At 44.8% G+C, this 12,742-nt stretch overlaps 1 protein-coding gene across 1 annotated transcript; it reads left to right on the forward strand.

Annotated features, from left to right (window-relative positions):
* The first annotated feature begins 221 nt into the window (after nucleotides 1-221).
* SMIM32 (small integral membrane protein 32) lies at nucleotides 222-533 on the forward strand. The gene has a single exon (XM_037508233.1). The coding sequence runs from the start codon at nucleotides 222-224 to the stop codon at nucleotides 531-533; it is 312 nt and encodes a 103-aa protein (XP_037364130.1).
* The last annotated feature ends 12,209 nt before the right edge of the window (nucleotides 534-12,742 follow it).

The following is a 12,742-nucleotide window of genomic DNA, read 5'->3' on the forward strand; positions in this document are numbered from 1 at the left end:
GAGCCCTGGGGTCCGCCACCCCACGGGAAGGCACCTGAGCCCGGAGGCCGAGGAGCAGCCGCGCCCCGGGAACTGTGCGGCCCCAGCTGACCCGAAGGCACCGACTCCCGGTCAGTCGCGCACAGCCGGGCGGGAGGGGCGCGCCATGGAGGGGCCCGGGGGCGCCGGTCGGCGCGCGGCGAAGTGAGGCGCTGGGGCCGGGGTCCGCGGCCCCGCGGGCCATGTACGGAGACGTGTTCAACGCCACGGGCGGCCCCGAGGCGGCGGCAGGCGGCGCGCTGGCCCTGGCGGCCACAGTCAAGGCAGAGGGCGCTTTGCCGCTGGAACTGGCCACGGCGCGCGGGATGCGGGACGGCGCGGTCACGAAGCCCGACCTGCCCACCTACCTGCTGCTCTTCTTCCTGCTGCTGCTCTCGGTGGCGCTCGTCGTCCTCTTCATCGGCTGCCAACTGCGCCACTCGGCCTTCGCCGCGCTGCCCCACGACCGCTCCCTGCGCGACGCCCGCGCGCCCTGGAAGATGCGGCCGGTGTAGCCGCGGAGCGAGCCCGCGCGGCGGCGCCCAGCCCGGGGCCACCCACGGGCGGCCGGTCTGAGCCCGGCGGGGCGGACCTGATGCTCGGGCTTCGCTGACGCCGGGGACGCTCCTCCGTGGCCCCGAGACTCTCGCGGACCTCGGGCGGTGACCAGGGCGTAAAGGGAGTCCGAGCGTTAGGAGGCTGCGCCGGGCCCCAGTCTTGGTGACTGTGGGGTTCCAGGGTTCCGACCCCCTAGGCAGTCTTTCCACCCCCGGGGCGCCTTCCTGAGAGAGACGGCGCGCCCGACCGGACCGAGTCTTTCCCGCCGCCTGCTGACTTCTCTTTGCCCCCGGCTGGGGCCGGACCCTCGAGCGCGCACTAGCCGGGAGCTTGCTCTTTGGACGCCCTGGCCCCGGGGCTCTTTTCTCGCGGGGGGGCCCTGAGGACGCTACTCGGACGCGAGCGTGAATTCGGGGTTTTGTAATAATGGTTCTGGAGGGCCGCGTCCCCCCGGGGAAGTGAGCGGCGCGGAGTTTCCACAGGTCCCGCCCGGGTCGTGGACCCAGTTTTCCTGAGGGGCAGGGGCCGCGGGGATGGCGGTCTGAGGAAGCAGGGACACGGCTGCAGGAGCCTGTGGTCCGGGGCTCGCGTCCAGGGGCCGCGTTTCTACAATAAAACCTCACCGAGTTAGACCCTGTGCTGAGCGCGCTCTGGTCCTTGCGGGCGCCGCTGTGGGGGGTGGGGGTGCAGCTTGCCGAGCGCAAGCCCCTCCGGCCTCGCTGTGGCCCGGGTCGCCTCTCCCAGCGTTCCCCGCCAGCCAGTTCCTGGTTCTGAGAAGTGTTTTCCAGGAGGAATTGCTGCCTCATCTGAGGACTCAATTCCCTGTAACAGCCTCCTTGGATGCCTTTCTTTCCTTCAGGGGTTCCTTCCAACCAGCCTCCTTACCTTGGCTCTCGGTCTCCCTGAGCCTGAACCCCTTAGGAGCCATTTTCTGGATCAGAACCTTCTGAAGGTAAAAAAAAAAATAAAAGGGGGGGGGCACCTGGTCAGGTCTCAGGGCAGCTGCTCAGCACTTCCAAAGCAGGCAGGGGGCCAGTTCTGGAGAACACAGCGGGAAAGAAATGGATGAATAAACCCAGCTAGGACGAAAGGGTTTCAAAGAACCAGAGAGAGAATAGAAACATTTGTGATAACCTTGGCCATTTTCAAAGTTAACCTAATTCTAGGGAGTCTCCTTTACGAGGTTTAAAATAGTTTCTGGAGTCATCTGGCTTAGCCTGGCACTAGCCTTTAGAGAAGGTGCAAATGAAAAAAAGATGATCTAAAACAAGTAGTTCTAAACCATTGGGCTGGTGAAATGCATACAGGCAAGCAATGCTGCCTGTATTTTGCGGTGGTTGTCAGACACTGGAACTGTCTGAGGACTCGCACTGAGGCTAGGGAATGATTGCTAGGGCTCGATTTTCAGTCCAGGGTTCCCCTCCCCATTTCTCAGTCAGTGTCCAAGCTCCCCACCTGGCTTCCATCCCGTGAAGCAGAGGCAAGCTGATAGCATTCAGCATTTCACCCTGGGCTTCCTATACCCTTGTCTTGGAGAGCTACCACCATCGAAGCCTTCCTTAATGGTGTCAATTCTGCACCGTCCCAGAACATTTTACCTTGGTTTTTGGAGATGTAGCCAAGCGTCTACCTCCTAGAGTAATGGCAATCCAGCTAGCCTGTAAGAACCCCAATTCCAGATGGGACTAAATGCAAGGGAACATAAGGGCCCCTGGCTGGCTTGGTGAGAGCCTACATGTTAATGTGACCCTTTGACCTTGATCTGGAGGGTAAGTAAGGTAGAAAAACAATGCAGAGGCAGAGTTTTCCTCCTCACATGTCCTGATGCAGTTACATAAAGCGCTACTCAGGTGGTTCTTTAAATCCCAGCTCTGCGGCTCACCAGCTGTGTGACCTCGTGCAAATTAATTCTTTTGGCCTCACAGGTGAAATGAGTATTCTCCCACCGAGCTCCGTAATGGGGCATGTTCAATGTAAGGTGCCACTCGCTCCAGTGTGGGCTGTTGCTGCAACTGAGCCTAAGGCTTCGGGCAGCACGGCTGAGGAAAGCCGGCCCACAGCTAGGATGTGCTCTCACTAGAGCTCATTGTCTGCCGTGACCACAAAAACACATGCGAGGACTGGTCCTTGCAAAGGAGAAATGAGTGGATGAATGGCTTACAGGTCACCTGATGTTCCTGGGTCAGAATCAGCTAAAGAGAGAGTGATCCAGGTGGCTCTTGGGACCCCTTGATAAACTACTGGCCCAAGGCCTCAGAGGTTAAAGCTAGAAGGTGCTGAGGCGAAAAGTTGGAAAGCCTTTCTCTGGTATCTGTCTACAGTTGCAGTGGCCTCAGCCACTGAAGCCAAAGGCTTAGCCTCTTCAAATGGGTATTTCTGAAAGATACTTCTGAAAGAAGCACCTAGGTAATCAAGTGCAGGGGGCAGGAAGGACACAGGGCAGGTTTTCTAATCCAGCAGACAAGGTAAAGGAGGAGAGAGTCCTGGAGACCTCGGTGGCTTTTGCAGGCTTTTATTGGGATTTACGAGGTACACGGCAGGCAGAGGTGCTGGGGTTGCCGGGAGGCTGGCAGGCCTCCCAGCCCCCAGCAAATCTTTTTCTGGGCTCTCCAGCCTTCTGTCGCGTTCTCTCTGCTTCTCTTGTGGTTCTGCTTCTCCTCTGCTTCTGCTGGTGTCCCCGTGACGCCACCCTTAAAAGCCCGGTCTCAGCCCAGGTGAATCCCATCTACCTAGGCCCACACCCTACTCCAGGTGCCCGCCATCAGGCATGCATTCAGGACCGCAAGGATCCATCATCTATGCTGATGGCGGGAGGGCAGAAAAGCCTGACACTTTTACTTTACCCTACATTACGCCTCCGTGGAGCAGAATCTAGAAACAAGCAGCACCCCTGAGAACTAGACTGGGGTTCCGCTATTTGCCAGCATGTGACCCTTAATAATTTCATGCCCTTTCCTTGGCTAGTGTGGGGCTAGCTCAGCAGTAACGGTCCTTCCCAGGCTGGACTTGGTCTGATGCTCCCCGGGAAGCAGGGCTGTAGCTAAGTCCTCACCTACCCTCTTGTAAGATGAAGAGCAAGTCGGCATGTCGATGGACAGCAGGGAGACAGATCTCTACAAACCACCTTCCGCCCTCTGCTATTTCACCAACCCCACGAGGCCTGAGAACCGCCTTGGAGAGGGGGCCATGGCAGGCTGCACACAGCACTAGTTCCCTTGACACGGGCGTTTGGGCTGCTCTGCCGTAACCAGACACTGGGCACAGCAACTGGCCTCTTCGCCTCCCTTCCTCACCGCCGCTTGCGCTCCAGGCCCTAGTCACAGTGACCTTTCAGCCCCCAAGGCCTCTGCCTGAGCTCCTATAGGGTAAGGTAAAAAGTGTCGGGCTTTTCTGCCCTCCCGCCATTAGGATGGATAATGGAGTCTGCGGTCCCGAATGCATGCCTGATGGCGGGCACCTGGAGTGGGGCGTGGGCATATGTAGATGTGAGTCACCTGTACTGAGGGACTGGGCTTATAAGGGTGGCATCATGGGGACGCCAGCAGAACAAACAGAAGCAGAGAGAACGTGACAGAATGCCGGAGAGTCCAGAAAGAGTGAAGACTTGCTGGAGGCTGGGGGCCTGCCACCCTCCCAGCCCCCCAGCACCCCTGCCTGCCATGTGCCTGGTAAATCCCAATAAAAGCCTGAAAAGCCACTGAGGACTCCAGGACTCACTTCTCCTTTACCCCGTCTGCTCGGGTCATGGAAAACCTGCCCTGTGTCCACCCTGTCCCTACAGCTGCCCATTTCTCTTCTACTGGCTAATGCCTTCTCACCCTCAGCTCTCAACGCTTCCTCACTGTCTCTTAGAAAGGACTGGCCTAAGTTCTCAGGGAGCAGTTATCTTCGTTCTTAGCCCGCAGTCGGCTCCCTCATCACAGCTCTTAGCTATGTAGCTGAATGTTCCTCGCCTAACATGTAAGTTGTCTTAGGGCAGATACCGGCCATGTCCATGCCTAGCATAGTGTTAAACACTAAATAAATGCTGAATAAGTACTTGTCAAACGAAATATAATAAAAACACAGCTAAAGGGGAAGTTATATTTGCCTGGGGGGGGGTATTCTCACCTTTATAGATTTTTCTGCCTGAAACCAAACTTGTATCAGGTGAAATACTGAGCTGAACTCTTTTTGGTCCTCCGATTGTCCTGTTTCCTGGGGATGGTGATCCACAGAGTTGCTGGCAGCTAACACTTCTTATTTCCATCTATGCAACATCTGTTATCCTATCTCCTGCAGAGACTAAAGAACAGGGATTTACAAGTTTGTACCTTTAGCCATTTGTTTGAATTACTCCCTCACCTGCAGGGAAGCGGACATGATTACACTATCATTCATGAGCCTTCTGAATTGCCTTGACTGAAAAATCTGTTAAATCACTACTTCACATACCAACTTCCTCACCTCTTCCTGCACTTTGATCAGAGTCCTCTCAGTGAGGGAACTCTGGCTTTTTGATCTAAAACTTCAACTGCCTGCCTCCTCGCACCCCTGACATGTCAGACACCCCTTTCCTGCTTTTTCTGCTTAGAACTTACCCACTACCCTATATATTTTACATGATTTTTTGTCTCCAGAAAGATCCTCAAGGGAGTAATCTGCGTTAGTTTATCCTCAGTCTGACATTGAATAGATCCTCAAATATTAGTTGAACAAATAACAACCTGACACTGCTCAGGACCAGAATATTCAGAAAACAGGAAGAGTCTATTTCCTAAGGTCTCCATGCTTTGTTCCTGCTTCTCCACCCTCCCAAACTGATTCAGAGAAACTAATCTAGATAGTAACAGAGTTCACTTTCCATGACGAGAGAGAATGCTCCTGCTACAGCTCCACTCTACTGCCTAGGAGAACGCTGGACTTGCAGCAAACACTCAGTCTGGGTGAGAGCCGTGAATGAGCAGGTAAGTAATGAGTTTATAGTCTGAAGTGTGAGAACAAAACACTCTCCACCTCCAAGTTTCTTTTTCACGGAACAATTCCAGGAGCCGCACAGCTGTGTCATCCTCACTCCTTTGCTTCCATGTCCACTTCAGGGTGGCTACATTCATTCCTGCCGTATCTGCATTCCTGCCAGTGGGAAGGGACGAGGAGCAAGAACATTCCTCCTCAGGGCTTAGCAGCCCATAGCATACATCCTTTCTATTGTCAGAACTTAGCCACATGATCAAACCCAGCTCAAAAAGAGGCTGGGAAATGTGTAATGCAGCTTGACATAAGTATTCTGTTATTATAGAAGGGGAGTTTGGGAAATTTCCAGCTGTGTGAAAACAGGCAACAAATGGAATGCACCTTTGTTTTCATATGATCACTTTCACAGCATTACTTCTTTTACCTTCATGTTCACATGCATCCTCACCTTCACTCTTCTAACTTGGTCTAAGCAATTCTGTTAAAAGGTTCACAAATTAGGGCCTCCCCGGTGGCGCAGCGGTTGAGCGCTGGGTTGCGAAGCTGCCCGCGGCCTCTGCGGTGACGGTTCGATCCCCGGCTGCTCCCCGGCCACCGGAGGAGGGTCCCACATGGCGCGCAGACCTCTCCTGCCGCCCGCTGCTCCCCTCAGCAGTGTACTTCGGTCCTTCTGCCTGCTCTGCTCCCCGCTCTGGCTCTGGTGAATTCTCTCACCCTCCCGCGCTTCTGACTGTACCCAGTTCATGTATAAACAAAAACAAACAAAGAAAGAAAGAAAGAAAGAAAGAAAACATGCCTCTATATTAAAAAAAAAAAAAAAAAAAAAGGTTCACAAATTAACGTAAAGAAAAGGCAATCAGGGAATGTTTAGTATTAATCTCTTAAACTAATGTTGACCTGGGCCTTCAGCACTCCACCCTCCCTGTGCATTTCTCCCCCTGTAATCTCTCTCACACACACATATTCTTTAGCAAAATATTTTATGCTAAGATACAAATAAAGGTCAATGTTTTATCACTCGATGGTATTTCTTGCAGTGCCCACCTGAATACAATTAAAGGTATGCCTCTCATGCACAATTGGAGATATGGAGCTAAACAAGGGCCCCAAATTCAAACGACAGGGTTCTCAGTACTGCCACCCATAAGACAGGAAACAAAAACTACACTTTTGGGGGGCATTTTTCTCACATCAAATCACCAAGGAAACTCTGCCCTTTGGACTTTCTCTGGGAAAACATTAAATGTCAACAGGTTAGCTCTCCAACTTGACTGCTAATTTTGCAGGTTCTCCAGGCAACAATTCTAGAAACCTGGTAACTTTGTGGCGAAGATCCAGATCACAGAGAAAGAATAAATGAGTGTTCCGATTTCTTAACCCTCCCTTTCTTTTCTATGATATATATAATATAGAGATGTAATGAAGTGCTGAGATAGAATCCATTTAACTAACAATTGTCCTATTACATAATTCGAAAGATGAATTCTATTATTAAAAAAAAAATCACATCTGACTTAAGTACTCTCCTTCAACAAATATTGGAGTTCTGACAGTACATCAAAAGCTGTTCTAGCACTGGGAACATAGGCCTGTCCTTAGAGAACTTTAATCCCCATAAAATAAGAGTCTTTAAACAAGGTAAAGGTATAAATTTATATATACATGTAAATATATATCTCATACTGGATGGTGATACTCTAAAGAATGAAACCTTTTTTTCTTCTTTCCCTTTAATTTGCAAGGCATTATCTTCTTTCTAAAAGCCCATATTAATCACAAGTGGCTTTTTTTCTTTTTTCTGTCACTTAGCAATCTTAAAATATCGGGATAGTTAGGCTTGACGTTAAACATTTTAGAAAGGTCCGCCATTAACAAAATAAGAGCTATCTCAGAAAACACAATACTCTCGGATATATTAGAATTCAAAAAAACACTTTGAAAAATAAACAAATCTCTCCAAGACCACTTCTGAAGGAGCCAAAACTCCACTACCTACATTTTCCTCAAAGAAAAGGGTGGGTCAATGTAGAGTGACTACTGGAACATGTTAGAAGTTTCCACACATAAATGTTTAGAGATTAACTGCTGGTTTGGGGGTTTTATTTTTTATCCTTTTATACTATATAAATCCTCAGCATTTATCTCAGATAAAAATACTATGTGAAATGATATAACAGGTGAAGTTCATATTGGAAGGAAGAAGGGGTAAGAGGTATTTTAGGACAAATTATAGGTGCTTTTCAAAAAAATCTATGACCAACCAGCACAACACTCTCAGGAAATCTCTCACAGAAATCATACACACACCCACCTGATAGAGTATAGGTAAATCTTAACCACCAACCTAAATCCTCTCTCCACTGCCCATCCAACATACTTTAAGATGCAGATGGTTAAACACACTGCAACACACTGCGAACATTTCTACTCTAAATTTTTCCATTGCTCTATTCCCTTCTTAAAAAAAAAAAAAAAAAATGAATTTTTATGGGCCTCCCCAGTGGTGCAGCGGTTGAGCGCTGGGTTGCGAAGCTGCCCGCAGCCTCTGCAGCGCCGGTTCAATCCCCGGCTGCTCCCCGGCCACAGGAGGGTCCCACATGGCACACAGACCTCTCCTGCGGCCCGCTGCTCCCCTCAGCAGTGTACTTCGGTCCTTCTGCCTGCTCTGCTCCCCGCTCTGGCTCTGGTGAATTCTCTCACCCTCCTGCACTTCTGACTGTACCCAGTACTTGTATAAATAAAAATAAATCTTTAAAAAAAAACAAAACTGAATTACAGAATACTACGTCCATCCAGTGCACACCCAATTTAGAAGAAAAGAAACACAAGATTTTTTTGTTACAAAAGATATTTATTAAAGATATGATTACAAGTTCAACAAAAACACGGTAATATTTAAAATGTTACAGGGGGAGTAAAGAGCTTTTTAAAAGGCTTCCTTCTTTGAGGCATATATACTATAGAGCACTTACTAAGTACTTTCTTTTAAGCTTACCCAGTCAGCTGAAAGCCTTCTTCTGTACCATGGAATAGCATTAGGCAGAGTGTCTCAGGTCTAAAAGAAAACTGAAGCAGATGTCACAATTGATCCCCATATTACCTGCACTGTTTTAGAGACAGCAATTTGAAAACCAATTATCTTAAATCTGAGAGAAGCCAACACCTCTTACTGTTGACTGAAATCTTTTGTCAAAACAAATGTTTTTATAAATCTGCATCTAAGACAGCCCGTCAAGTCCTACAAATTACCTTACTAAATGCTTCACGCCTGAAGTGGAATGGCCTAAGGTGGTACTGGTTAGCAGAAATGGATTCTGTTGATGACGCCTTTTCTACAAATAAGAATTTTTATATTTATTCTTTTAGGTTAAAATATTTAGTTTGTTTTTCTGCTTTGCTAGTTCAGGGCACGGGCTTTTACCATCACTTTCAATTAGAAGGAGTTTGCATTTCTCATACATACACAAGATGATAAGTGCATGCACTTGGAGACAATAAATCAAACTCATCTGTGGTTTACAAAAAAAAAAAAATTTTAAAAAGGACAAGCAGTATCAGAAATGATTCTCTGAATCAAAGTAGACAAAACATAAGAATAATGAGTTTTTATATGCCAGGTACTGTTCTATTTATTTGCATTATTTCATTTACTCTTTCCCCAAATCCTACGAAGCAGACTTTTACTTTACAGATCAGGAAACTAAAGCAGAGTGTTTAAGCAACTTCCATAACAGCACAGAGATGAGGAAGCTATGTGGCCTGAGACGCAAATGCAGGCACAACACACAGACTCCAGAGCCAGCTCCACCAAGAGCTATTCTATTTGCCAACTATCCAGTCCTGACACCTCATTTACAGACAGGTCTAGAGAAGGGAAATTAGTGGCTAAAATAAAAAACCCCAAATTCTAGATCCAAATCCCTTTCAAAACAAAACTAACAAAGAAAAACACATCAACTCTCTCACAATAAAATGGGAAAATATTGATCATTCTGAGCAAACCTCATGCTGAGTGGAAAGGCCTGCTAAATCCATTTTCTATCACTGGTACACAAATAGATAAGAGAGCAGGTCACAGCAACCATTAATCTCATCCCTTTTAAAACTCAAGTAAACATGTGAAAGTCAAAAGAGTGGGATAAAAAAAGACACATTAAGCACGTTTAGAAGTTTATTAAAATAAAGTATTAGCAAACATATGCAAAAACAAAGTTCTTAAGAGTTATGGCTTTGAAAAGCACAATATAGTAAAACCTAACACATTTTTTTAAGTATCAAAAAGATAACAGAACTGAGGCCTGTTGCTAGAATTTCATTTTCTACTACATAAACAGAGGCAGATTAAGTACAAATAAGAAGCAGACTTAGAGTGCAACCACTGGTTTGGTGTTTATCACCTGCATATGAAATACCTTTTTAGAGAATATGGGCAAGTGTATACAAACATCCAGTTTTCATGATTACAATCCTATCCAACTTTAAAATAAGTGATTTTCAAAATTCAACTTAAACCAATGAGGTTAAGAAAATCACTTGCCCAACTGTTATTGTTAAGAGTCTATACAGTTTCACTTCATGAGTAAGTCAAAGCTTCATCATCTTTAATGGCATTAAAAAGTAAATTCCAACTCTAACAACTTTCTTCTTTTACAAAGAACTTGGGATCATTTGGCCTCACTGGAGTTTTGTTATAGCTAACACCAGTTAGTAGTAAGAAGGCACTATCTATTAGTAAGGGAGGTTGGGGTAGTGAATCTACCGGTACACAAAAATCCTGAACTTCTCAAAAACATCATCATCAAATAAATCCTTAAAAAGAAAGTAGTTTAAGATGATTTTTAAAGAATTTTAAGAACTGATTTACCTGGACAAATATCACACAAATCAATTTCACTCTGTCATAAGTGACAGAAAAATTCTTCCGTAAGACTGGATCTTTTCAACTACTCATCACTTATTTTAAAGTGATTGTTACTACCAATATTATAGCATAATCTCTGACAGAAACTAATGTATGGACTCCTCACTGTTTTCATAAATAATTTTAGGGTAACAGTTCAACTATAACAGTTGTGTTTTAGAAAATTAATATGACAAAGGCTTGATAAATATTGTTACCGTTGGTGAACAGAACTCACTAAACTGCAATCCAGTGAATTCCAAAGAACTGTCCAGCTTTTTCAATCCAGTGAATAGGATTGTTTATGCAGAAGAAATCTGTGAATTTTCACTTTCCATACATTTTTTTGTGTGAAGAAAACCTCTCTGGACTCCCACCTGTATTAATGAGGACAATGCTGCTGCTCATGGGATTGCCCACCAACAACAACAAAAAAAAAACCCCAACTGATTAGTATCTGAGGAAAACATCCATAAACCGACACTTAGGAAAACTCCCTCCCGTAAAAATCACCAAATACTTCTAAAACCACCAGGTTATCTACTGCTTTAAAAGATCTTTGTGGCTTAGCTAACAGATGGGTATAATCAAGATACATTTATATACCTATCCAAGAAATTGATGATTTAACCAGTAAGACAAAGGAGGGCTCTAAACCGCTTGAAAGTTAATAGATCCAAAATGTAAGTCATCATTGGAGGTTGAATTCAACTGGAGATTAAATTCCTTAGGAAATATAAAAATAATATATTTTTAGTAGGGAACTGATACTGATCCAAAGTAATACGAAGCAAGTAACTAGGAAAAGTAGAAAGAAATAGATCTAAACTGGTATATTAGGTGCTTTCTATAATGTAAAAAAATACAGCACTATAACAAGTACTATCAAACTCTTCAGGGTTTCTCTGTTACTGGTAGAATTTCATGTTTTTTACAAACTTTCTCCTTCAACAGAACAGTTACAGAGAACTGTTTCTCACTGGTACCCTCAAGTAATACCAAAGGTTTTATGAGTCCCAGATCTTACCTTGAGAAGACATTTCAGATCTGAAAACCTAAAGATCATTTTACATTCTAAAAAGATGTCTTATTCTCAAGTATTATGAAAAGTATAAAATAGCTACATCTTCTCTCTCTGTTTTTACATGTAGCTTACTGAACTGTTTAGTAACCTTCCTGTGGATATATCCTCAGAAACCCAACCAATTCTCTTATCATAATTTCCTTATATAAAAACAATAAATGTGAAAATGATTTATCTTCTGTGTATACATGACTTTTAAAGTTAATGTCTTAGATTTTCTGTAAAGAAAAATGTTAGCTTCAGTACATCAGTAATATGCTTAACCAGTTTACATTCCATTAACTTTAGCTGGGCAATACTAACCAGACCATAATACTAAATGTTAGTCAAATGTATCTCCTAAATCTTATATTTTTTTTCAATCTACATCCTTTTGTTGCTTTAATTCATTGCTGAGATTAATTTTGATTCTACTTCTCTTTTCACACTTACCAAACTGGTTGTTCTTTTATTATCTGTCTTTTCAGATGGTATATATTATTAGGTTGTACAAGCTATGAAATGTGACTAGTCTAGTGGTTTTGATGTTTTCATAAATTTGATTATATGCCATTCTGGAGATAAATAAAAATTTAATACTGTAATTTTCTGAAGTGATTTCTTTCAGAGGCCCGTTCTTTTCATTGGTCAAAATTTCATTGTTGTTTTTAGTTGTAAAAGCAATTTTAATCTCTCATCCATGATTATTGGGAACATCCTCGGGAATTAAGTTTTCATTTCAAGTCCAGGGATATGGAGTTCATAACTTTTAGGAAATACAACAAGCTCATCATACTTCTCCATGGTACTTTTAGCAGTTAACAGCATAAGTGCTGTCACTCAGGAAATACATCTTAGAGAAGACACAGAAAAGCCAATCACATAAAAAAAGCCTGTTGACTTTAAAGGTGTGTCATGAGTTTGGATACAAATAAAATGATTTTTAATTCTACTGATAAAACATCAATAAAACAACTCAGGAGTTTCTACCAAATCAAGCCCACTGAAGTTGATTATATGTATCTGTCACTCAACCTGGGTGTTTTTTCCTACAAATTTCTTTCAAAGATTGTGCCATGAGCTTGATAAGTAAAAGAATGATGAAGATAGCTAAATTCTATCCCTAAGCAAATAATGTTCTTTCCTGTGGCTGACACAACCCTGGAAGTATTATGTAAAACTTATTTTTAAGGCTCAGGCGACTGTCAGAAAGTATCTTTTTAACCAGCAAAGAACTGTGAGTTGAAACA

This window comes from Talpa occidentalis, unplaced genomic scaffold (genome assembly GCF_014898055.3).
Source record: "Talpa occidentalis isolate TD23 unplaced genomic scaffold, MPIMG_talOcc4v2.1 talOcc4.13, whole genome shotgun sequence".
Classification (NCBI taxonomy): domain Eukaryota; kingdom Metazoa; phylum Chordata; class Mammalia; order Eulipotyphla; family Talpidae; genus Talpa; species Talpa occidentalis.

Excerpts from the sequence above, each read along its gene's own strand:
- SMIM32 (XM_037508233.1), top strand. The coding sequence starts at position 222 with ATGTACGGAGACGTGTTCAACGCCACGGGCGGCCCCGAGGCGGCGGCA.